This window comes from Eptesicus fuscus, chromosome 15, assembly GCF_027574615.1.
Source record: "Eptesicus fuscus isolate TK198812 chromosome 15, DD_ASM_mEF_20220401, whole genome shotgun sequence".
NCBI lineage: Eukaryota > Metazoa > Chordata > Mammalia > Chiroptera > Vespertilionidae > Eptesicus > Eptesicus fuscus.
The window spans coordinates 45,950,603-45,978,278 of record NC_072487.1 but is presented as its reverse complement, the minus strand read 5'-3'; the positions used below and the strand labels follow the sequence as shown (position 1 = coordinate 45,978,278).

The 27,676-nt window shown below is 40.6% G+C and overlaps 1 protein-coding gene across 3 annotated transcripts in view; it reads left to right on the top strand.

Annotated features, from left to right (window-relative positions):
* The window catches only part of GKAP1 (G kinase anchoring protein 1), a 57,654-nt gene that overhangs the window by 4,665 nt on the left and 25,313 nt on the right, over positions 1–27,676 (top strand). For 2 of the 3 annotated variants that reach the window (XM_054726823.1, XM_054726821.1), the window contains exons 3-7: positions 6,722–6,974; positions 12,394–12,537; positions 19,368–19,445; positions 23,281–23,404; positions 25,622–25,644. In XM_054726823.1, the coding sequence (XP_054582798.1) occupies positions 6,765–6,974; positions 12,394–12,537; positions 19,368–19,445; positions 23,281–23,404; positions 25,622–25,644 (579 nt within the window). In that variant the 5' untranslated portion in view covers positions 6,722–6,764. The remainder of the gene's footprint in view (positions 1–6,721; positions 6,975–12,393; positions 12,538–19,367; positions 19,446–23,280; positions 23,405–25,621; positions 25,645–27,676) is intronic. The other variant, XM_054726822.1, reaches the window with a different exon arrangement.

Sequence of the window (27,676 nt, the reverse complement as noted above, 5' to 3'; positions counted from 1 at the left end):
CCTTGAATTATATTTAAAAATCCTGATGACAACATAGTCTGCCTATTTATTCCTTTTTCTCTTCAGTGGTTAAAAAAAATGAATTCTTGGATTGATAAAATATTTTTTGCAAATTTGGAAAAATTTGTTAATGAAGGTAATGTTTTCCAAAAAATGCAACATAATCAGTCTTTGACAGATGATGTCTGTCATTTGTCCTCTGCCTCACTAACATTAAGGACCAAAGGCATCTCATTGTCAGTTCTGACCTGCAGTTGCCCTTTCTAAGTTTGATACAGGGCAGAAAAATCAATATTGTATTGATTACATCATGTTTACCTTTTTGAATTTGGGTATAGATGATCATTTTCCCTTTTTAAGATGAGATATTTCTCTTTTTTAAAAAATTTAAATTCTTTATTATTTAAAGTATTACATATGTCTCCTTTCCCCCCATTGACTTCTCCCCAGCCGCTCTCACCCCCTAGCACATGCCCTCACTTCCCTACTGTCTGTGTGAGATATTTTTCTTATAGAAGAAATATGGTCATCATAGAATACTTGGGGAAATAGTGAAAACTCTAGAAAGAAAAACAAGCTTAATGAGTAGTCCCATGCATATTCTTCTTTTTTGGTATGTATATACATAATGCATATTTACAGATTAGGGATTATTTTTATGTTTTCATTCCCTTTTTAATTTAAAATTTACATTTCCCCCTCTTTCACTTCTGAAGTACTGATTAGTGTACCTTTTGACCGGGTATTTAGATTTCTCTAATGGCTATTGCGGTAGACAATGTGTTGGCTATATATCATGTGCAGTATGTAGCACAGATGATTGAGCCCTTCCAGTTGTCCCATCTCCTATTCTCTCAGCTGCTACGTAGAGCTATTCTTTAATACTTATTATTATGTAAAGTATAGTGCAAGTGGCTGCCACTATCCTGTTCTCCTGTTTTGCACTCTACTGCTGACCAAACCAGGGATCATTATAGGTGAGCATTTCCCCCTTTTCATTCTACCTTTTCATAAACTAAAAGAGTATTTTATCAATTATTATTTATTAAAAAAAAGTATCTCTATTGTTGAAAGTATTATAGATGTTTCCTTTTTTTCTCTCGTTGACACCCCCCCACCACCACCAGACCTTCACCACACTATTGTCTGTGTACATGGGCTATGTATATATGCATGTAAGTTCTTTGGTTAATCTCTTTTATTTTAATATGTGGGTTGCTGAGGTAGTATAGCATAGGTAGCTGCTTCCTCAGGAAAATAATTATTTTGTCTTTTGAATATTTATCATTTTCTCAGCTTAATAGTATTCTAATGTTTTCTTTTCACTTTGTCTTTCTGTCTTTTATTATTATTTTTCATTCATTTTAAAGTTTATTGTTTGTATACTGTATGCCCACTGTTTAAGACATGGACCCTACTGTGATTCTTGGGTTTTTGAGTAGACTGATGTTTTCCTTCTGCAGTATATTAGGTATAATCATTAGGTCTTTGACCCTTTTCAGTGGCTCACTGCTCAACACTTACTTCTCAATGCCTAACAACTTTTTCCTTTCATTTCAAAGATTAAAGCCTTAGTTAGCTTTTAGAATGGTGTTGATTTAAATTTCAAAACATTTTTGCAGTGGAGTCAGACCTGCTTAGCCAAATTTTTAAATAGTTTGTGCCAATTTTCCTTTGCCTCATAGGACCTCAAGACATATTTCAATTAATTATAGTAAGAATACCAGTAGGTGTTTATATTTGAGTGGTTCTGTACTGACTACTGTTATATTATTATATGTAAAGTACATTAACTTATTTAATCTTAACAAATCAGTGAGCTGGGCATTCTTGTTCGTTTCACAGATGAGGAAACACAGATCAAGTAAGTGGTTCAGGGGCTCACAGTAAGCAGCAGGTTGAGTTTGCTCAGGTATTCTTGCTTCAGGTCAGCATTCTTGTCTAGTGCTTTTCTGCTGTTTGACTTCTGCATTACTAACATAAAGGACCATAGGTATACCATTGTCCCTAAACTGGGGGATCTATAATGTCTACATAGAACTGGGTGGGGAATAAATGTATTGCATTTTTTATAGTATATGATTAGGATAGGTAAAACAAAGGATATTAGGAAAATATTAAATTTTGAATTTATTAAAAACTTCAGAATCATATCAGAGTTTTCAGTGAGAAAATTGTACTTGCTTCTGTGAACATAAGTTGTTTTTTTAAAATATATTTTATTGATTTTTTACAGAGAGGAAGAGAGAGGGATAGAGAGTTAGAAACATCGATGATAGAGAAACATCGATCAGCTGCCTCTTGCACACCCCCCACTGGGGATGTGCCCGCAACCAAGGTACATGCCCCTGACCGGAATCGAACCTGGGACCTTTCAGTCCGCAGGCCGACGCTCTATCCACTGAGCCAAACCGGTTTCGGCAAACTTAAGTTTTTAAGTAAAATTTATCCATGAAATAATAATATACAATTCCTGATCCAGACTTTTAAAAAAAATCCTCACCCGAGGATATGTTTCTTGATTTTAAAGAGAGGAAGGGAGAGAGAGAGAGAGAAACACCAATTGGTTGCCTCCCCGTAAGGACCCCTACCAGGGATTAAACCCATAACCTAGGTAGGTGCCCTGACTGAGAATCAAAACTGCAACCTTTAAAAAAAAAAAAATAATAAATAATATATATATATATATATGTATATATGTGTGTGTGTGTGTGTGTGTGTATAAATATATATACTTTTTTTTAATTAATTGATTTTAGAGAGGAAGGGAGTGAGGGAGGGAGATAGGAAACATCAATGATGAGAGAGAATCATTGATTGGCTGCCTCCTGCACTACCCCTCCCCCACTGGGGACGAAGCCTGGAACCAGAAGAATCGAACTGTGAACTCCTGTTTCATAGGTCAATGCTCAACCAATGAGCCACACTGGTCAGGCAAACTGCAACCTTTTTGGTGTACAGAATGATGTTCCAACCAACTGAGCCACCTGGCTGGGGCCCTGATCCAGACTTTCTTCAGATTGAGTTTCCATTGAAATTTTGTTTGGATGAGTAGGTAATAAAAACAAATCATTTTTGTTTTATAACCATTCAGTAGTTTATAACAGTTGAAATTATTTTTAAAGAACCTAAAATCTTTTCTCATCAAAATTTAATAATATAAAATTTCTTGTGACATTATGAAAGGAGTTCAAATCCAATTGGACTTGTGTTTAAAATAATGATGAAGCTCTAGTTTGCAGAAAGCATATTTATATTGTTTGAGCAGTCACTTTGCAGCTAGTTTTTATGCCATTAAAAAGGCATATCATTGGCAAGTGGAGGGAAAGATCTTCTGTTTGTGAAAGTAGAGATTTCAGGCCATTGTTTGGAACCTTGCTCACTAAGAGTATTGTGCTTCCCTACTCCTGACAGCAGTTACTGCTTCCTATACTGTGTACCTTGTGTTTGGGGCACCTAAAGAATACAAACTAACAGTTCCAAAAACTATATGTACCATAATGGGCAGCAGTGCATTCTGCAGCTTTCTGATGAAATAGATTTCAGGGGGCTTGAGCACTTCCCTTGTCACAGTTGAGAAATACCTACAGAGTGGCATATGCATGAGTTGTCCTGTGGGAAGCATCAAATAGGGTTGCTTACATCTGGTGGTGACTGGCCCAGAATCTCTTCACTCTTCCAGGGTTTTCTTAGCTGCCCCAATGACAAAGGGAAAATTTATCTGAGGATACACTGGTATAAGGAAGCTCTACCCTATGCTATAGAAATAAAATTTCTATGGGCTTTGGAGAGGTTTTTTGAACAGACATCTGTGAACATTTAACTAATGCAGAATAATCCAAATATGGAATGAGTTTTGATATAAGTCTTAAATTGGAAAAGAAATTTATTTGTTCAAGATAACCAGTTATGGTAAGGCTATGTTACACTGCAAGAACAACTTGAAAAGCTCAGATATTTAAAGAAGTAAAGTTCCTTTCTTGCTCAAGCTAAATACAGGGTGGGGCAAAAGTAGGTTTACAGTTTGTATGGAAAATAATACAATAATAAATAATAATATAAGAATAAACTGTGTTTCACATACAACTGTAAACCTACTTTTTCTCTGCCCTATATCCAGCACAGGTTAGTAAGAAGACTTTGTTCATTGTGGTTTCAGACTCCATCAGATCTCACTGATGAATTCTCAGTCTCAACATATTTTTCCACAATCACAGAAGCAGGGAAAAGCTAACATGTTGAACCATGTTCTGGCTTTTAAAGCTTTTTTTTTTTTTTTTAAATATATTTTATTGATTTTTCACAGAGAGGAAGGGAGAGGGAGAGAGAGTCAGAAACGTCGATGAGAGAGAAACATCAATGAGCTGCCTCCTGCACACCCCCCACTGGGGATGTGCCCGCAACCAAGGTACATGCCCTTGACCGGAATCGAACCTGGGACCCTTCAGTCTGCAGGCCGACGCTCTATCCACTGAGCCACACCAGCCAGGGCTTTAAAGCTTTTTAAAGCTTATATTTCACTGACCAAAGGCAGTCACATGGTCATGCCTGCATTCACCAGGAGAATCCTATATAATAAAAGCCTAATATGCAAATTGTCCCTTGTGCCGTCCTTCGACTGGGAGTTTGACTGTTTGCTATGACATGTGCTGATCACCAGGGGGCAGCGCAGAACATGGAGGGTGTAGGCGACATGGCACTGGCAGCAGGTGGCAGTGGAGGCGCTGCCAGCCCAATGGGTCCTGATGGGCCCTAACAAGAGTGAGACTGCAGCAGGATGGCGGAGCAGGTGAGGGGGCGGCGCCAGGCCAAGGTGGCGTGCCAGGCAGGGCTGCGAGGCTGGTAGGGTGCACTGAGGCTATGTATGAACTAAAAGATAATGTGGAGGGTGATTTTGAAAAGTTTTCTTGGCAGGAATTTAAGTTCTCTATTTTGCTCTCAATTCTGTGACTTAGTACTAGTCGCTAGGATCAATACTTAAGGTATTTTTAGATCAATCTTTTGTATATAAGATTGTTCTTCCTTTTCTACTTTTTTTTTTGTTTTGGAAGTTGGGGATAAATATATACTTTTTGTTTTAAACCATATTGATGTAGGATGTTTTCCATAAATATCTACACTAATAAAAAAGAAATAGGCAAATTGACCATACATCCATGAAAACCATCAGCCAACCAGGAGTGAGTATTCAAATTAACCGAACAAAGCTGGCGGGTTAATTTGCATATGCAGGCGCGGAGTGGTGAGCGGGGTGGGACGCCTGCTATAAGGGGAAGGGTGGGGGGTGTGTGGAGGGAGCTACAGGAGCGGTGCTCTGGCCAGGAGTGAGGACTTGCAGGCTCCGGGGCAGCCGGGAGCGAGGACTTGTAGTCTCCTGGGCGGCCGGGAGCGAGGACTTGCAGGCTCCCTGAGGACTTGCAGGCTCCCTGGCGGCCGAGAGTGAAGCCAGGGGAAGGAAGGCCAATTCTTGCACGAATCTTCGTGCAACGGGCCTCTAGTGTGTATATATATAATTATTATTTTAAAATATGTTTTTATTGATTTTAGAGGGAGAATGAGGGAGAGATAGAAACATCCTATATAATAAAGAGGTAATATGCAAATTAACCCTTATGCCCTCACACGATGGCTGCCTACGACCAAGCCGGCAGGGCAATTAGTGAGGGATTACCAAACGACTGAAAAAGCAGGCTGTGTGGGGTGACCAGGCCAGCAGGGGGGTTAGTGAGAGACAACCAAACAACTGAACAAGCAGGCTGCATGGGGCGACCAGGCCAGTGGGGGGGCTGTGAGGGGCGACCAGGCTGGCCGGGGGGGCAGTTGGGGGTGACTAGGCCGGCAGAGGGGGGCAGTTAGGGGTGACTAGGCTGGCAGAGGGGGGCAGTTAGGGGTGACCAGGCCGGCAGAGGGGGGCAGTTGGGGGTGACCAGGCCAGCAGTGGGGGGCAGTTAGGAGTGACCAGGCCAGCAGAGGGGAGCAGTTGGGGGTGACCAGGCCAGCGGCGTGGGTGGGCAGTTAGGAGTGACCAGGCCGGCAAGGAGGGGGCAGTTGGGGCAACCTGGCCAGCAGCGAGGGGTAGTTAGGGGCGACCAGGCCAGCAGGGGGGACAGTTAGGGGCGACCAGGCAGGCAGGCAGGTGAGCAATTAGGAGCCAGCAGTCCAGGATTGTGAGAGGGATGTCCCCCGAGGGGTCCTGGATTGGAGAGAGTGCAGGCTGGGCTGAGGGGACCCCCTCCCCATGCATGAATTTTGTGCACTGGGCCTCTAGTTAATGATAAGAGGGAATCATCGATTGGCTGCCTCCTGCACAACCCCTACTGGGGATCAAGCCCAAAACCTGGGCATGTGCCCTGAATCAAACCCTAACCTCCTGGTTCAAAGGTTGACACTGAGCCACACCAGCCGGGCTATGTATATATTTTAGCAATATATTTAAAAGAAAAGGAAACCATGAATTTTTGAAAACTATATATGGAAAAATGAATACATTATATTGATGGTAGTCTTGCATTAGTCTGAAATCTAATATCATTTTATTTTCTATTATACAATTTTATGTTGTTTTTAAGTTAAAAAGTATGCTATTGCTCATAGAACTATTGGTATGAATCCAAATATTACTAAGTCCCATGTCTGGAGAAATGCATGTATATAATAATTTGTTATTATTCTAGAATCTTGAATAAATTTTATTCACCTGTCTTCTTTTCTCTTTCCACAGGAATTATTCCTGACAGAAGTATTTTTAAAGAAAAATATTTACAATGGCCTCAGCAGTTCTTAGTTCTGTTCCCACTACTGCTTCTCGTTTTGCCCTGTTGCAAGTGGATAGTGGTAGTGGTTCTGATTCTGAGCCTGGAAAAGGCAAAGGTAGGACTCCTGGAAAGTCTCAAACAAGCAAATCAACTGCAAATGAGAAAAAGAGAGAGAAAAGAAGAAAAAAGAAGGAACAGCAACAGACTGAAGCAAATGAGGTAACAATTATAATGATCTGTGTTTGCTTTCTTAATAGACTGTAAGCAAGCATCATGAAGACAGGTACCATCTTGTTCACCATATGTCCATAGTACTTGGTTCATAGGTACTTGATAAATATGACTTGAATGAATGGATGTAAATTTATGTGTATTTAAAGTCAATGTAATGAACATTGAAAAAAAATTAATTTTTTCTTATCACCATTTATCCCCCCCTATACTCGCTTCCACCTCCTCCCATGCCATCACCACTATTGTCTGTGTCCATGAGTTCGAGTTCTTTCTCTTTTTCTTTTTTGCTCATTCCCTTCACTTCTTTGCCTTCCCTCATCCCCCAGAGCTTGTTAGTTCAGTTTAATATAACGAAAGTTTTTAAATGCCTTTTTTTTTATGACTATGGAAGCTTAAGTACTCATTCCAAAAGGTAACAAAGTCTTAAAAGGAAACAAAGACCATTTGTAAATATATCTAGAGATATAACCAACAGGTATGTAAATACACATATATCTATATTTATGTTTTACTTAAATAAAAATGGGATTATATAATAGACTAGAGGTCCGGTGCACGAAATTCATGCATGGGGGGGGGAACGGTGTCCCTCAGCCCAGCCTGCATCCTCTCCAATCTGGGGACCCCTAAACCGGCAGTTGGACATCCCACTCACTGTCCGGGACTGCTGACTCCTAACCGCTCACCTGCCTGCGTGCCTGATTGCCGCTAACTGCTTCTACCTGCCAGCCTGATCGCCCCCTAATCACTCCCCTGCTGGCCTGATTGACGCCTAACTGCTCCCCTGCTGGCCTGATGGCCCCCAGCTGCCCTCCTCTGCCACCCCGATGGCCCCCAACTGCCCTCCTCTGCCAGCCCGATGGCCCCCAGCTGCCCTCCCCTGCCGACCTGGTTGCCCCCAACTGCCTTCCCCTGCAGGCCTGATCGCCCCCAACTGCCCTCCCCTGCCGACCTGGTTGCCCCCAACTGCCTTCCCCTGCTGGCCTGATCGCCCCCAACGGCCCTCCCCTGCTGGCCTCATCGCCCCCAACTACCCTCACCTGCCAGCCTGATATTGCCCCTAATTGCCCTCCCCTGCTGACCTGGTTGCCCCCAACTGCCCTCCCCTGCAGGACTGGTCCCCCAACTGCCCTCCCCTGCAGGACTGGTCGTCCCCAACTTCCCTCCCCTGCAGGACTGGTCGCTCCCAACTGTTCTCCCCTGCAGGACTGGTTGCCTCCAACTGCCCTCCCCTGCAGGACTGGTTGCCCCCAACTGCCCTGCCCTGCAGGCCTGGTCGCTCCTACCTGCCCTCCCCTGCTGGCCTGGTCATCCATAACGGCCCTCCCCTGCAGGCCCGGTCCCCCCCAACTGCCCTCCCCTGCCGGCCCCATCGCCCCCAACTGCCCTCTCCTGCTGGTGTGTTCGCCCCCAACTGCCCTCCCCTGCTGACCTGATCACCCACAACTGCCCTCCCCTGCTGGCCATCTTGTGGCGGCCATCTTGTGATGACGCAAGGGCGAGATGCAACCTAAGCTTTTATTAGTATAGATTTTTATACTGTTTTTTTTTCCTAATTAGCCATGAGCAGTTTTCAATATGAGTAAATACAGTTCTACATTATTTTAAATTACTCCACATTATCCTATCTAATAAAAGAAAAATATGCAAATTGACCGTCTCTCCAACACAAGATGGCTGCCTCCATGTGGTCAAAGATGGCCGCCCTCTTGTGGACACAAGGTGGCCACCACAAGATGGCCGGCAGGGGAGGGCAGTTGTGGGTGATCAGGGCAGTTGAGAGGGACCAGGCCTGCAAGAGAGGGCAATTGGGGGCGATCAGGCCTGCAGGGGAGGGCAGTTAGGGGTGACCGGGCTGGCAGAAGAGGGCAGTTGGGGGGGATCAGGCCTGCAGGGGAGAGCAGTTAGGGGCAACCAGGCCAGCAGAGGAGGGCAGTTGGGGGGACCAGGCCAGCAGGGGAGAGCAGTTAGGGGTGACCAGGCTGGCAGGGGAGGGCAGTTAGAGGTTACTGGGCCAGCAGGGGAGGACAGTTATGGGCGACCAGGCTGTCAGGGGAGGGCGGTTAGGGGTGACCAGGCCAGCAGGGGAGGGCAGTTAGGGGCAATCGGGCTGGGAGGGGAGCAGTTAGGCGTTGATCATGCTGGCAGGGGAGTGGTTAGGGGATGATCAGGCTGGCAGGTAGAAGTGGTTAGGGGCAATCAGGCAGTCAGGCAGGTGAGTGGTTGGGAGCCAGCAGTCCTGGATTGTGAGAGGGATCCCAGATTGGAGAGGGTGCAGGCTGGGCTGAGGGACACACACACACCCCTGTGAATGAATTTCATGCACCGGGCCTCTAGTTTAATTATATGGCTATATCATACTTTATTTATTTATTTATTTATTTATTTATTTATTATTGATTTTTACAGGGAGGAAGGGAGAGGGATAGAGAGCTAGAAATGTCGATGAGAGAGAAACATCGACCAGCTGCCTCCTGCACACCCCCTACTGGGGATGTGCCCGCAACCAAGGTATATGCCCTTGACCGGAATCGAACCTGGGACCTTCCAGTCCGCAGGCCGACGCTCTATCCACTGAGCCAAACCGGTTTCGGCAATACTTTATTTAATTGAATCCTTGAGATAAACATTTGGATTGGTTCCCATTTTCTTTTTTACCATTATAGACAATAATCCTGTGACTAGCCTGAACATACATTTTTATGCATTTGATGATCATCTCTTTTTATCTCTCTATATATAAAAGCCTAAGCCACTGGTCAACCGGTAGCTATGATGTGCATTGACCACCAGGGGACAGATGTTCAATGCACAGGCATGGAAACATGGAACAGACTGATGAATCTCAGAGGGAAGGGTGGAGGGAGGAGGATGGGAAGAGATTAACCAAAGATCTTATATGCATACTAGAGGCCCAGTCAACAGATTCATGCACCAGTGGGGTCCCTCAGCCTGGCCTGTGGGGATCAGGCCAAAACAGGCAGTCTGACATCCCCTGAGGGGTCCCGGATTTTTAGAGGGCACAGGCCAGGCTGAGGGACCTCACTGGTGCACGAATCCATGCACCGGACCTCTAGTTAGGATAATAAGTAAAAGGGAAACCCTCTACCTTAGACATTTTTAACCTGAGTTACATGACCAACATTTAATGTGCCCATTTGTTTTTTTAAAGAAATGCCGAAAAACAACTTTGTGTTTGTCTTTTTCAAAAAATATTTTCATTGTTGAGAGTACTATAGATGTCCTCCCTTTTTTTCTCCCTTTTGCACCCCCACCACCCCAGGCCTTCACCACCCTATTGTCTGTGTCCCTGGAATAAGCATATATGCATATAAGTTCTTTGGCTAATCTCTTTCCACCCCCCACTCTTTCCCTCTGAGCTTCTACAGTCTGTACCATGTTTCCATGCCTCTGGTTCTATTTTATTCATCAGTTTATTGTGTGTTTGTCTTTTAATAGAAGGAGCAGTCAGAGTATATAAGGACCTTTTTCTTTTATATTTTTATTGATTTCAGAGAGGAAGGGAGCGGGGAGAGAGAGAGAGAAATATCTATGATGAGAGAGAATCATCGATTGGCTGCCTCCTACACACACCCCACTGGGGATCAAGCCTGCAACCCACACATGTGTGCCCTTGACTGGAATTGAACCTGGGACCCTTCAGTCCGCAGGCCGACGCTCCATCCACTGAGCCAAATCAGCTAGGGCAAGGACCTTTTTCAATATAATTTAATGAGAGAAGTAGTAAAAGTGTTTTTTCCCCCCTTATATTCATTTTATAATGTCCCAAGACTTACAAAACAAGCCTTTTCAGTTTGTTTCTATTATATTTTTATCACCATTGCTTTCTAAATCTCTCTCTTTTTTTTAAAAATATATTTTATTGACTTTTTACAGAGAGGAAAGGAGAGGGACAGAGAGCTAGAAACATCGATGAGAGAGAAACATCAACCAGCTGCCTCTTGCACACCCCCTACCAGGGATGTGCCCGCAACCAATGTACATGCCCTTGACCGGAATCGAACCTGGGACCTTTCAGTCCGCAGACCGACGCTCTATCCACTGAGCCAAACCGGTTTCGGCCAGAAGTCCAGTCTTTCAAAACTTTTTATTGCCCATCACTTTATTTTTGGAGTTAATGATGATGTGGGGGAACAGAAAATAAGGTAATAATGGAATTTACATTAGAGAATAAGAAAACATGTAACTGAGGATGAGCCTGAGGATCCTCCCTTTCCAATTCCATGGTTATAGTTCTATTAGTCTTCACTTTCTATAAAATAACAGTCTACTTGCTAGTGCTTCATCTCCAGTAGCATCTCTTCCTGTATGTCTTTTCCACAGCAGAAACCAGTTACTTAAAGAGATGTTTGTATCTCCTCACTGCCTTTTGCAGAACCATATATTATTTGTTAAAATTATTGATTCTCAATTTAAAGCCTCTTTGCTAGTTTCCCTAAAGTTGTCCATAACAAAGCATCACAAACTAAGTGGCTTAAAACAATAGATATTTATTCTCCAATGGTTCTAGAGGCTGGAAGACCAAGCCAAGGTGTCAACAAAGTTCTCTCTGAGACTCAAAGTAGAATCCTTCCTTGCCTCTTCTTACCTTGTGGTGGCCATCAATCCTTGGCTTGTGGCTGCATCACTCCAATCTTTGCCTCTTGTTACTTGCTTGGCTTTCTCCTTGTGTATTTTTGTCTTCACCTTTTCTTATAAGGATACCAGTCATATTGGATTAGGGCCTATCCTAATTCAGTATGCCTCCTAACTTGATTACGCCTGCAAAGACCCTATTTCCAAATAAGGTCACCTTCACAGACACTGAGGGTTAGCACCATATCTTTGGGAGAAATATAATTCAATCCATGACACCCTCTCAATATTTTTCTTTCTTGTTTCACTTTTTTCATCTCTGATTATTCTTGTTGGGAAGTGGTTTACCCAATACAGGTGTAATTCATTATGATACTTTGAGGACTAGTCCTGTATTTTTCAGGATTAGCAAAGTAGTTGCGACAATTGCATAAGCTATCTTTTCTTTCTATTTAAATTTTTAAATTTGTAAGTTATTATACTTTAATCTTTTTGAATCCTGTTGTTTTGTATTTTAAAAGCACACTTACCAATGTTCTATTCCTATAAACTTATTCTCCTTAGTAAAGTAGAATCTTTAAAATGATGGTATAATAGAGTACAATCCATTTTTACTTATTAATCACTTCATCTAGAAATCCACCAACCATTATTTCAAATGCAGGTGAATTTAATATTCTATAAAGATTAAAAAACACACAAATAGTGCTTAGAGTGTAAAATTATTGTTGATTTCTTAACTTAAAAAAAACCCCCGTTAATATCTCAGGACTGGCAAATTGAATGTAATGTATTCTTTGTTTTATAGCTCAGGAATCTTGCTTTTAAGAAAATTCCCCAGAAATCTTCCCATGCCACTTGTAATGCTCAACATGAGCTTTCTTTACCAAATCCAGTACAGAAGGATACACGAGAAGAAAATTGGCAAGAGTGGAGACAAAGAGATGAGCAGGTACAGCTAAGTAAATCAAATTATTTTGCTTTGATTTTCAATGAATGTATGCATTTGATTTGATTTCATTTCATTTAATTTTAAAAACATATTCTTATTGATTCAAAGAGGAAGGGAGAGGGAGAAAGAGACAGAAACATCAATGATGAGAGAGAACCATTGACTGCTACCTCCTGCACGCCTCCCACTGGGGATCGAGCTCGCAACCCGGGCATGTTCCCTGACTGGGAATCAAACCCAGGACCCTTCAGTCCACAATCCAACACTCTATCCACGGAGCCAAACCAGCTAGGGATGTATGCATGCATTTTAAAGATGACAGTACATCTGAGTCTGTGACACTGCTGTTCTGAGGAGCTTTTTGTATTGGTTTAATTCACGTGTTTGCTGCTTTCAATAAGAGGTTCTGTTTTTTGTGTAGTAGAAAAATAGATTGATACATTTATTATTGTTAGTTTTGACAGTTCAAAACAGTTGTTTTGGAAGTTTTTAATTCATTTCCCTTTTTACAAATGAGAGAGAGGGAAGGTAGAACAGGATTAAATTATTTTAAGTAAGGAAATTATGTTTGTAGGGCCAGAGGTCCTTTGTAAAAATACTGTATGACAGTTTTGCCTAAAAAAAGGACTTTGACAGGAAACTTTTCCTTTTCAACCTTGATGTGAAATAGTTTATGGCATTTGTTTGTTTCTTTAACCTGTTATTTTGTGTTTTTTTTTATGCTTCTTAAATATTATTAATAACCAAACTAAGACTAACTTTTTTTTGTGTGTGTGTGTGTGCTTGGTGTCCAAGAAAATAACATACTGAGCCTGGAATGTACTCTAGGAGCTGCTGTATGTGTGGGAAATTAACAGTTACTTATTTGCTTACCTATTAAACTGACATTTGATCTATTGGGAATAAGTATTGCTCTAGCAGATATTTGGCTTAATAAAGTGACTGTACCTATCACGCTTTGGTTACTAGTCTAAAAAGAATTAGACTATACTAAACTATGCTGTTAACATAAATTCTATTAATTATAGCATTTTCTTTAGGATTTTGTAGTGCCTTAGGCTCATTATGAGCATCAGTTATTACACTAGAACTAACAAAAGTGCTGTTCAAAAGATATTTCCACATACTGGTATACTGGGTAAATCATTTTGTATTATTCTAGGGATTTTGATACTTTTTTTTCCCCTTCCACAGCATTCTTTTGGTTTACAAATGTAAATATAATGATCTGTTTGTTTAGACAGTAATACAATTTAACAGCGTCTTCACCAGAAAGAATTTCTCCCAGTGGCCCATGGGCACTGGAAAATTAATGAAGGAAAACTATTCAGATTTTCACCAAAATACACTCTGTGTAATATGGGAACTTGAGCACAGTTATTTGCCTTGCTTCCTGCTTCTACTGATTGCTGCCAAAATGACATGGTCAGGACTTTGCCCTGACCTCATATAAGGACACATAGATAATATTCCACCTGGAATCTACTTTACGGTATAGAGTAATATATTTTAAAAGTAAGGACCAGGCAGTGACTATACTAGGCAGAAAACATACAATTATGGTGGGCATTCTTTCTGAAACAGTAGGAACACAACTATGAGAAATTCCAGGTATTGAGGGCTGAGAAAGACAAAAAGCTAGATACAGATATTTTGCCTGTTATATGGCTGCTTAGTTCAAACACAAAAGAGAAATTAGGCTAAAACAAAGTTTCCTACTCCTATATCACCAAAGCAATAATATAAATTTATGTCAGCTAAGCCTCATCATAAAATTTGAGAATTGGCATTAAACAACAACCAGATAGACAGTAAAGAACCATCTAGCCCACCTACTTATGAGCAAACACTAGATCTTAGTGATCTCAAGTCAAATGAAGAAATATTTCTGCTACATAAAAGGAAAAGAACATTGTACTTAGTGACCAAAGTGAAAGATTTGCTGCGGGGAATAGAATTTAATTTTAGACAGTCTCCATTTTTTTTTTTCTTATATAATAAAAACCAAGGGTCTAGAAAATTTTGTAAAACTCGGGGTGGGGGATACTAATCCTATATAATAAAAGGGTAATATGCAAATCAACCAAATGGTGGAATGACCAGTCGCTATGATGCGCACTGACCATCAGGGGGAAGATTGCTCAATGCAGAAACTGCCCCCTGGTGGTCTGTGCACTTCCACAGGGAGAGTGCTGCTCAGCCATAAGCCAGGCTGACAGCCTGGCAAGCACAGTGGCCCACCTCCACGGCAGCGCTAAGTCGTCAGTCTGACATTTCCTGAGGGCTCCCAAACTGTGAAAGGTGCAGGCCAAGCTGAGAGACCCCCTTCCCCCCCGCACCGAGTGCACGAATGTTTATACTAATCTATAATAATAAAAGTGTAATATGCTAATTAGACCAGGCATCCTTCCAGACATCCTTCCGGACAAAGCCGCGACTGCGAGGGAAACCCAGGTCCCGAAGCCTGCTGGCGGCTGAAGGGAAACCCAGGTCCCGGGTGCCAGAGGGAAGCTGGTGCCGGCAGCGGGGGGAAGGAAGGCCTACTCTTGCATGAATTTCGTGCATCAGGCCTCTAGTGTTATATAACAAGGTGAAACAATAGACTGAGATGAAAAAGTGGCGAGAGACAAATTGAAAGGGAGATGGGTAAAGTAAAAAATCTGGGAAGTACTAGTAAAATCATAGTAGAATTAAAAACTTCATTGGAAAGACTAAAGAACCAGAGTACACACTGAAAACAATTGAGTCAATTGTGTGAAGGAAAATTCGAGATAAATTTTTGCCAATAAAATTGACATAAGATTGGACACAGAACTAAAATCCAGCGAAGGCATAGTTAGTGGCCCTGAAAGAAGTAGAACAGAGAGAGTCATTAAAGATAATATTGATAAAAAATGTTCAGAAGCTAAGACTTGAATCTGAGCTTGAAAGAAGAACTCAAGCTTTTTTAAAAAACTGAAGTCTTTGTAAAAGTTTTTAACTTTAAGAATGAGAAAACAAGGAAATAATACTATAAATATATGCATAAGAGAAAACAGATTGCCTACTAAGGATGAAAAGTCAGGTTGGCTACTTTATTTTTTAAAATATATTGATTTTATGGAGAGGAAGGGAGAGGGATAGAGAGTTAGAAACATTGATGAGGGAGGAACATCTATCAGCTGCAGGTTGGCTACTTTAAATGCCAGAATTGAAATGTTAGGACCAAAAATTCAGTATCTAGCCAAAATGTCATTTGTGTGACTGCTGATTAAATACATTCTCAGAAATACATTTCTCAAGCAAGGGCTGAGAAAACATACGACCACTATCCTTTTTGCAAATTTTTTGGAGATGTGCTCCTGTCAATTAAAAGGCAAATCTAAATAAAGAGCACAGCAATTGGAAAGCACCAGTGGTGAGTATTGAAGCCAGTTCAATATAGAATTAACTGTAAATAGTGATTGTAAATGTGGTTATTAAAGAGAACATAGCTGTACACCTGAAACTAACATAACTAATATAATATTACTAGAGGCCCAGTGCATGATTGAATCATGCACGTGTAGGGTCCCCTACACGATTTCCCTTTCGATCACGGGGAGCTGGGTGCCTGTCTGCTGGTGCACCAGGCGCCGCGGAGGCTTCTGAAAGGCCTGCTGCCTGAGCGGACAGGCACCCAGCTCCCACACTTTTGCTTTCGATTGCGGGGGAGCTGAGTGCCTGTCCGCTCAGGCACTCAGCTCCCCCGCTTTTGATGGTCCGCGCGGCAGGACGTCAGCTCGCTGCCCCAGAGGCCCCTTCTGTGCCACAGCACAGCCATGGCGCAGACGCTGAGCTCGTGCCTCTGCTGGCGACGCAGCTCAGCGTCCCGCCGGCCCAATCAGCTACCCCGGCCACCCAGAGTCCCGCCCCCCCCCGCGCCTCCTGGCCAATCATGGGCATAGCGAAGGTACGGTCAATTTGCATATTTGTCTAATATTAGGTAGGATATATCAACCATCTTTTATATATATAAAAAGCCAGCAACCATAAAGTCGTAACAACCGGTTGCTATGATGCCCACTGTGGCCAGGGAACGGCCCAATCAGGTACATATGTCTCCTTTTTTCCCCATTGACCCAAGAGCTCTCTGTGTGGTTCGCTGAGGCTGATCCCTGGCCAGCATTGCAGCTTATTCCTCTGCTCAAACCTGCTCTTTTCCCATTCTTCCCAGTTACTGTTCTCAAAAGTATCTATATATATAAAAGGCTAATATGCTAAATGTCTGACTGTCCAACTGGTCGCTATGGCGTGCACTGATCACCAGGGGGCACTCAACACAGGAGCTGCCAAGCTGCAGGGGCGGTTCTCAGGTGACGCACCCCAAAACCAGAGGGGAGGGAGCCCAATTCCTCATGGAGCCGCGCGATTCCACCGTTGACAGCGGGTTATGTTGTTGCTGGAGCACTATTGTTCCTGAATCTGGTTTACTGCACACTTGCATTTGCATTCCACACCCTATACAACAGCAACTTTGCAGAGTGCCCTCTTACACTCCAGGACCCCTCAGGGGATGTCGGAGAGCCAGTTTTGGCCCACTCCCCGCAGGCCAGGCTGAGAGGCCCCACCTGCCAGAGGGACCCTGCTCACTCTGCAGACACCCTTTGAGTTATGGTGCCACCCCAGGTGCGGCCGGCTGGGGAGGGACCATAGGAAGTTGGCTCCAGGGTGTGTCTGGCCCATCTTGCCCAGTCCCGCCCCGCTGGCCACCTTCTAATTAATTTCCTTTCAATGTGCACAAATCCGTGCACCAGGTCACTTGTCCTTTAATAAGTACTGCCCACTACTGGACTCTCCCACCCCGATCAAGGGTGGGCCGGTTGGCCAAACGCCCACCCCCTTCCCTTTCCCGCCAGCCCCTCCCCCCGGCCAGCCCACCCCTGATCGCCCCCCACACCCCAATAGGGGGCAGGGCTGCGCTGGGCCTCTAGTACTTAAATAAAAAGTTATAAAACTGAAGCAGGAGTTCATGAAAGAAATCTTTTTCTTATAAAATTGCTTTAAATCAATCTGTAAATTCCTGTGCTGAGGAGAAATGGAACATAGTCTCCTGGAAATTTTAGAGGATGCCTTGTTTCAACAATCAGGAAATATCAGAAAATCATACAGATTTTATCTTTAGTTCTAAGTTTTCTCAAAGGGGCTATCACCATCATGAAAAATGGATCACTGAGACTGGGAGACTTGAGTGTCTGTTTACATATACAGGGTGGGGCAAAAGTAGATTTACAGTTGTGAGACTGCAGAACAGTTTATTATATTATTATTTATGAATTACTGTATTATTTTCCATACGTACAACTATAAGCTCTCAAGGGATGCAGTCGCTTCAGAGATTGGAGTCCTTACTAAAGAAGCACTTAAAGTCTTGGTTTATACCAGGGAATGAATGAATGAAAGAACAAACAGATACAGGCAGTCCTCGGGTTAATGTCAAACTCGACGTATGTCAGTTCATGGTTACGTCGCCATCTCCCATTTATTTATAAAAAAAAAGTTCCGTCATTTCGACATATGTACATATATGCTTTATGTTTTTTATTATTTACTAGTAGCCCGTTTGCACGAAGATTCGTGCAATAGACCTTCATTCACCTGGCTGCCTGCACCAGTTTTCTGCCGGCACTGGGGACCCAGGCCTTGTCTGTGGCCACCGCCTTCTGCCTTCTTTCAGGGTCCGGGCTTGGCCCTGGGCGGTGGCCTTGGGCTCGGCTGCACCCAGCGTCCCTGCTTACCCGATCGCAGGAGCCGACCCCCAGTGGTCTCCTGCGATTGGCGCAGGCACCCCGCTGGCGCCCAAGGCCGGGAAAGCCTCGAGCGGCTTTCCCGGCCTTGGGCTCCGCCACACCCCAGCTTCTCTGCAACGGTTTCCTGGTGGGCGTGGTCTATGGGCGTGGCTTGGTTGGTGGGCGTGGCTTGGGCATAGCGAAGGTGCGGTCAATTTGCATATTTGTCTATTATAAGGTAAGATTTACCACAAGTAAAGGTCAGGAATTGTTATCTTTCTTTTACATTTTTTTTATTGTTTCACTTCATTACTGCTTGTGTATGTGCTCCATGTGAGTGACGTAGGTGCTAATGTGGGTGGATTCCGATTTACGGCGAAAATTGTGTTATGTCGCACTGTAGGAACGGATCTCCGATGTAACCCAAGGACCTACTTACTGTATAGCTCACTTGAAGAACTTGTCTAAAATGAAATCCCTGTTTATGAAAACAAAAATTAGGAAGGAATAGATCAGAGTAGTCAATAGGTATTTTAAATTTTCATATTAGTAACAAAATACGGTTATTGTTAGTTCCAAGTGCGCCTCTAAATTTACTTATGTACAAGACTTTTCATTTTATGAGTTTTAAATCACTTGAAGAAAAAGAAAACATGGCCAACATAGCAAAACTTAAAGTCCTTGCCGGTTTGCTCAGTAGATAGAGCGTCAATCTTACAGACCAAAGGGTCCCGGGTTTGATTCTGGTCAGGAGCACATACCTCAGTTGCAGGCTCTTTCCCTGGTCCGGCCTTGTGCAGGAGGCAACCAATTGATGTGTTTCTGTCACCAATGTTTTGTGACAGGATGCAGGCCAGGCTGAGGGACACCCCCTCCCCTCCGAGTGCATGAGTTTTCGTGCACCGGGCCTCTAGTCTTCTATAAAATACAGGGTTCCTTACTTTGGCATGGATGATAACTTTGGAGAACCCAGACTGTTTTTTAATACATATTTTTCTTTTCCTGTATATATTGTCAATAGTTACTTTGCTAGTGTGGTATAATGCTATCATCTATTTATTGTGAAACTTTTTTTTTTTTTAGCTGACTTCTGAAATGTTTGAAGCAGATCTTGAGAAGGCATTGTTGTTAAGTAAATTAGAATATGAAGAACACAAAAAGGTATTTACACATTTATTCATTTAGCTATATTAGGTTTAAGTGGTCAAAAGTTAGGACCAACCTTCCCAAATTTTGTATTAAAATTTTCTTTAAAGTTTGTGGTAACAGAATATTATCATGCTGTTTTTACTTTGTTTTTCAATCAAAAAATAAAAACATAAGGTCTTTTTAAAAAATACTGATTTTTAGAGGAAGGAAGAGAGAGAGAGGAGACATCAGTGTAAGAGAGAAACATGATTGATTGCCTCCCTTATGCGCCCTGACCAGGGATCAAATCCCCAAACTGGGTTTGATCTTTTGATGTATGGGTTGATGCTCCAACCAACTGAGCCACACTGGCGAGGGTACACACAGTTTTTATAATAAGACTAGAGGCCCGGTACATGAACTTCGTGCACGGGGCGGGGGGGATCCCTCAGCTTGGCCTGCACTCTCTCCAATCCGGGACCCCTCAGGGGATGTACAACTGCCTCTTGCAATCTGGGACCGCTGGCTCCTAACCACTCACCTGCCTGCCTGCCTGATCACCCCTAACGACCTCTGGCTGCCTGACTGATCGCCCCTAACTGCTCCCCTGCTGGCCTGATCACCCCTAACCTCCTCTGCCTCACCCCACACCCGGGACCCAGGATTCCCTCCCTCTGACCGGCCGAAGGCACCCAGGACCCGGGCCAGCTTTGCCTAGGGCCGGCCGCAGCTGCAGGCACCTGCGGGCGGCTTGTCCCTTTCCTGGGCTGCAGCCCCAGCCACTGGCACCTGGGACTGCGGGGCGGGCGACTTGTCCCTTTCCTGGGCTGCAGCCCCAGCCACTGGCACCTGGGACTGCGGAGCAGGCGGCTTGTCCCTTCCTGGGCCACAGCCTGGCTGGTCCCCATTCCTCTCTCATAGGCTCATTTGTGCCTGGCTGGTCCCCATTCCCTGCTCTCCAGTGTTGAGTGTCTGAGTAGTTCCTGCTCGAGGGCATGAGGGCCTGACGACCATTTGCATATTAGCTCTTTATTATATAGGATTATATAGGATTCTTCCTCAGGTTTTGAGAGACAACAGAAACATGTGGCCTAAGCTTTGTCTGATGATTTGGAATGTTTAAGAAGTTCCTTCCAAATATGAAGGAAAGAGAGGAAATTAAATTAACAGCAAATGATTTATTTTAACTTATTTTAAATGAACATAGAAAATAAGTAGATTTAAAAATATAAAGTAATTATGAGTACAGGGACATCCATTAAGAGACCCTCTGCTGGAGATACACTATAATTAACTAAAGTAAATGGGAGGACATTTCTGATAATTTGGCCTTGTGAACTCAGCATTTGTCACTAAGCTGTGATGTTGGGCTGTGTGCTAAAATGCATTCTACATTTCGCAACTGTAGGAACACTTAAGTAAAAAAGTAGTGTTGGTTTCAGTTTCTGTATTTAAATTGAGCATTTATATTATCTTCATATTATTTAACTTTAGTCCTTTACATGTACTGGGAATTTTTTTATCTATAAAGTTTATTCAACTTGTGATTACTCAGTAGTTAATCATAAATGGCCTCTGGTCATGCTTAGGGCCTTTAGGCTATGTCATTGTACACTAGCTTCTTCACTCAAGATGAAGGGAAGAGAATAATTAAAATAACAGGTAATGATTTTGCTATTTATTCGTAGCTAAAGGGAAGAGGAAGAAAGCCAATGAAGTGGACTTTTGTATACTATATGTATTAGTTTAATTTTCCATGTCTCTCTATTCCTGTTATCCTGAAAAATCAAGAGTAACTGTAATTTTGTTGTTACTTGTCCATTTAGACACAAACCTGACAATTACAAAAATGGATACAGCTAGCTTTACTATGACTTAAATCATTTAATGGACTTTCAGGTAATACTGGAAATTTATCAAATTTGGTAGATAATATATCTAGATTCTAAGGCTAAAATGATTAGCTGTATCTTTAGAGGAGTAGAGTAGATTGTATTATGAACTATCATGCATCCAGCCCGTTTTCTTGGCACATAAGTGTAGTACCCAAAAGCATTGGTTTGATCAAACAATAATGAGTCTCAGAGAATGGAGGAACTTCTTTAATCTGTGATGGCTAGTTTGATGTGATTACATTGATGTAGAGTAGTCATTGAGTTTTAAGTCAGTTAATTTAAAAACTATGCTTGGCTGGTGTGGCTCAGTGATTGAGCGGCAGTCTATGAACCAGGAGGTCACAGTTTGAATCCCAGTCGGCACATCTCTCTCATCATTGATGTTTCTGTTTCTTTCTCCCTCTCCCTTCCTCTCTGAAATCAATAAAAAAATTTTTTTAAAATATGAAACCTCCCACAAAACTATACTTTAGCTTAAGGATTTTTGTAACTAAGGTTTGAGATGGTGTTTTCTATTCTGTTCTATCACTTATTCACCAATTATTTTTTTGAATAGACAAAATGTGCTAGGTACCCATAACAAAGATTAAGACATGGTTCCATTCCTTGGGTTTAGTGAAGGAAGACATACATATATTTATGGCATATAGTATTGAGAGATGTATGTTCTCAGTGCAGAAGGAATTCAGAAAGTTGAAAGAACTTTCTGTGCCTTTGATGGGAATGGATTTTAGGAAAGGATTCTTAAAAGAGGATCTTTCTAAATGTATTAGAAGTTCACAGGTGGGTAAGAGGAAAGTTGGCATTCTCGGGAGGAGTGGCAAGCATATAAGCATATAGCATATTTTAAAAACTGTAATTTAGGGACCTGGAGTTGCTAGAGATACCGCCAGAAGAATAAGGTATAAAGAACCTTGTGTACCAGGCTAAGGAGATTAGGTTTTGGACATATACAGAGAACTATTGAATATTTTTAACTTTTAGATTGAATTTGGGTTCTCATTTTAGAAACTCATACTGTTGCAGTGTAGAAGATGGATTGAGGGAATAAAATTAGAGTGTTGCAGTGTCAAGCAAAAGAAGATAGGGGAAATAACAGAAGGTATGAAGAAAAGAGAACAGATTTAAGAGAGGCTTAGTAGGTAAACTCAACAAGATATACTAATTTGGATAGAAAGTGTGTAGAAAGAGGAAGCAAGGATGACTGAGGTTTCTGGCCTAGATAGTTGTGTATGTGATGGTGGCATTAAACAGGATACTCAGTAAAGGATCAGTCCTTTCTAGGGAATTGGAGATGCTTAATGAACATCCCAAATGAGTTGTCTGCACATATAGAAATTATCATTGTATAGGTAGAACTTTAAACTTTGAGTTTGAAGAACAGTGGGTATAAAGCATAAGAATGGGTTAGAATAGAATAATAGTGAATAGCAGGTACATTTTTAAGAACAGAGTTAGGAAAAGAGAAGTTAGTGACAGGAGACTGAAGAGTAGTCAGAAATGCATTGAGAAAATCAAGAAATGCTTGAAAAATAATGTCCTTTGGATTTGGCATTTAAATGGAAGTTGGCCTTCATTTTAGTGTCAAAGAACAGCAGAAGCCAGATTTCAGGGGTTTTGTGGTTGTGTGTGTTGTGTGTGTGTGTGTGTGTGTGTGTGTGTGTGTGTGTGTAAGCAAATTGATGGTGGATTATTGTTTTAAGTTTGGTCCAGAAATGGAGAAGAGGGTGGCAAGGTGGAGGGGGTTAATAGACCAAGGTAAGCATCTTGTTTTTTATTTTAATGGTTAAGATGCAAGAGATTGACTATAATAAATAAACAGGTATCTTTTTATACAAGTTGGCTAGCCTTAGTTTTTATGTTTTATTTGCTTTTTATCTTTAAAAAGAAAATGTTAATAAACATATTACCTGTTAGAGAGTTAGTTTTACTATGGTAAACTAAGCTTAATGGTTGTCTATAATTCTTTTCAGGAGTATGAAAATAATGAAAATGCTTCAACTCAGTCAAAGGTTGTGAATAAAAAAGATAAAAGAAAGAATCATCAGGGAAAAGACAAACCTCTCACAGTATCACTAAAAGATTTTCAATCTGAAGGTAATATATGTGTGAAATCTGTATGTAGAGTAACTGTTCTAAGTCTTTGTTTACTTGATTTGTAAGTACCTTTCTAATTTTTAAAATAAGTAAAAATGGTTTTGTTAATCTTTTACTTAGAATGTAGAATGTAAACCTGTTTGGAAATAAACAATTTGGATGTTAAAGTAATTTAAATCAATCATTAAAACCCCATAAAACTAGAATTTATCTTTTTGTATTTCTAATTTTATCCCTTTTCTAAAACACACTGAAAAAAAAATTTACATTTGTAGTTTTTAAGTCATTATGAGACATATTTTTGTCCTTATACATAAAGTGATTTGGCTTAAACTAGATCAGGAATAGTATCTTTAGGTTTTATCCATTATTGGTCAACCTCCTCAAATTATCTGGAACTATACCTTATAAAATTAAAATACAAATTTTTAGAATGAGAGTTATTACCAGAAAATTCTTTATAATATCATTTGTAAATTTTTTTTATCAAAAAGAGAAGATAGAAGAAAATTATACCATCCACTAAATTTTTGAAGACGGACCACAAAGCACTTTACTTTTGATGTTGGAAATGATGAAAACCCTAGATCTCACACTATTCCTGTGTGACAACTTAAATATAAATTAGTTAAAATGAACTAAAATAAAAATTATTTTTAAATGTTGCATTAGCCACATTTCACATGCTCAGTAACCATGTGACTAGTAGCTTCTATATCAGATAGCAGTCAGAATATTATTTTGAACAGCACTGTGATTATACCAACCAAGTGGACAGCTGTTTGTTCAATGGCAGAGCAGCATATTTGATTCATATGAATTTAGTGTTAATACATTGGGCATTTGTTCTGTGAGGGTTAATAATACCATAGCAATAATCTCAAAAAAACAACACCTTACTGGTACTGTTTTCAGAAACAAGCCTATTTGTGAAAGTAGGAATAAATTTAGAGGATTATATTGCTTTCCGTTAAGGATCAGGAAAGTTGCTTTGTTTTGGAGTTAAAAGGACCAAATGTATGCTAAAATAAAATTTCCAATTTTAGTAAGAAAGATTTTATATAAGAAATATTTTCTTAAAAATTAAGCAGAAGCATGTAAAAAAACTCCTTAATTTATTTTCCATATGTTTGATTTATTTAGTGTTATATAAATATATTAGATGAATTGAGAAAGATATCAGTATAATACTGTTAAAGGGGAAACTATACAACTATTATAAGATGTGATTAACACATTCTTCCTTAGGTTCTGGCATTGTATGCTAAGTAGAATAGGCTAGTAAATTGTAATCTACTAGGATTTGGTAGTTAGATCTGAAACTTGTGATTTTGACATTTACTACCTTTATGGACTCTATTCTGATTAGTGGATGCTTTAGAGAACTGGTTCAACTTTTAACTTCTCAATCCTAAGAAAGCGATTCTATTCAATTATTAGTCCTTGAGAATGGAGAATTTTTGCTGTCCACAAGAAGCCTTATTAAATATTAGATATCCTGATCATTTTCAATTTAAATAGGAACACATGCTCCCTATTTGTACTTTAGTTTTAGTCTTCTGTGTGGATTCCCTTATGTCTTCCTTTTCCTCATTCTGTAATACCTTTTCACAAATGCTGTTGTTACTAAGACAATGATTTGTTTAATCTAGATATATTTGTTTTGCCTTCTTTTTGTGTTCTATAAATATACATTAATTTTTAGAATTTTTATAGTACATCAAATCACCATGATGCATTTTTTAAAAACAAAATCTAGCTAATAGTTTTAAAGGACACAAATTATTTGACTTCTTATTTTATTCCACAAAGGCAGTGATCTGTATAGTTTTTGCAGTCATAGTATCCTGTGATTAGATTTTAGACATATTTTGTGCCCTGTCAAATTCTCTCCTCCTTCCAAACATACTATGTGAAACCAAAATTTAAATGATGTGGAATTCAAATGTTTAAAATTTGATACCCCTTGTTATGGTTGGCATTTACTGGGATATAAGACCTAGTCCCAAAGCTGAACAAATTAATAGTTATATACTGAATTTTAACATCTTATCTTTAGAAGAGTAAATCTGATGAATCCTAGGCAACCCCCAAATGACTTCTGAAACTCATTATAATTTTGAAATTCTGTTGTTACTTTGTTTATATATTTTTTACATATTAAAATATTTTATATGTTAATTTCCTTCAATGAAATGTCACCATTCTATTTTACAGATCACATTAATAAAAAGACAGAGGTAAGTGTTGTAACCATCTTTATTTTAGAAAATATTTCATGATTATAAGAATAATACTTCAGTGTTTAGCAGTAAGTCTTTTTTTGAGTCATGGTCATTTACAGAACAACCCATAGGGTTTTCATGAGTAAACTCAATCATGTTTCTGGCAATTATAAGGATATAAAATATATGGTGTTAGAATAAGCATGTGATTATTTGCATGAAATATAATGAAATGTCATTTGGCTTTAGCATCCTAATTTGTGTGTGCCTGTGAGTCAAAAGGTTGTGACATGTTAAGTTAAAACTTTAGGGAAAGTCTATATTTTATTTTTTATCAGTCTGAATTTTAATCTTTATTAAAAACATCCTGAAATACCATGTCTCTAGGTATTTTGGGATTAAAAAATTGTGAGGTAAACTTTAATTATATAGTTTATACCCAGAATAAGATTAACCTGATCATATAATTTTCTTACCATTCATCTTTAGTGGGTAGTATAGCTATAACTTCCTAGTATTCTTGGCACCTTTTTAAAAAATTCCATAAAGCCTCTACAAATCCTTTAGAATTAGGAAATGAGACTACTATACAATATATTTTAATATTGAGGGTGGTACTAAAAATTGTTGAGTTCTTTTTACTTCTTTAGGTAATAATTGAAAGTTTTATTATTCTTATATGATGTATGTGTATCTTGTCGATAATTCCATTATTTGATTTTTTAATGGCCCAATACACTGAGTGGCCAGATTATTATGATCTCTGAACGCATAATGATCTGGCCACTCAGTGTATATCCTATATAATAAAAGACTAATATGCAAATTGTCCCCTCGACCAGGAGTTTGACCAGCAGGCAGGCCGGCCAACTGCCCATGTCCCCTCCCCCTGGCCAGGCTGGCCGGACCCCACCATGCACGAATTCATGCACCGGGCCTCTACTATATATATCTATATACACTGAGTGGCCAGATTATTATGTGTTCAGAGATCATAATAACCTGGCCACTCAGTGTATATTTTTTGGTTTCACTTTAGAACACATACATGGTTCTTAATCATTTTTTGTTGTTTCATGCATTTGCTTGACAAGTCAGGGATATTAAATTCATATATATGAAAATAAAATTTAAATAACTGTTACTATATTAATAATATAGTCCTTAACTATTCACAACAAACTCAGAATTAATTTGTTGGTGAAACAGATGTTAGAAATTCTTTTGAATTTATTTACAAACAACTGTCACCAATTTTTAGATTAAATTTAAATGACCACAAATATAGACTATTAATTTTATGTTTGAAAGTGGAAAACATGTACTTTTGGATTGATTCCAATTTTTTTTAATCCACTGATTTAAATGAACGTTAGCTTTATGTGAATAAGCAAGTAGATAGAAAATGGTACACCATATTCCTGAGAAACTACCCCCAACTGTTAGTGGAGGAAAAAATAATTTTTATAAACTGTTCCATGCTTACTTTTTCTTCTTTACTGATTTGAAAGAAGGAAAAAAAAAAAAAAGGCAGTCTGACCAGGATTTCATCTATTTAATATATGTACTTAATCTGAGTTGTATTTAAAGAAGCATAGGTATGTGACATAGCCTATATTTTGTTTTTCATTATAATTTTAACTAGCGTTCCCGTTGCAGGAAAAATCCTGCAATAGGGTTTCCTGCTCCTCCCTTGTCCCCTGGCCCGCCTTCTCCGCCAGCCCGCCTGCTTTTCCCTTCTCCCCCGGCCCCGCCTCCGCTCCTCCCTTGTCCCCCGGCCCGCCTTCTCCGCCAGCCCGCCTGCTTTTCTCCCTTCTCCCCCGGCCCCTCCTCCGCTCCTCCTTTCTTCCTCCCCCCCCCCCCGCTTGCTTGCCTTTCCGCAGCTTTGCTCCCTTCTGCAGCTCTTGGCTTCTTTCTAAGCTGTCTTGATATGCAAATTAGCTGCCATCTTTGTTGAGGTAATTTGCATACTCGTCATGATTGGCTGGTGGGTGTGGCTTGGGTGTAGCGAAGGTGCGGTCAATTTGCATATTTGTCTATTATTAGG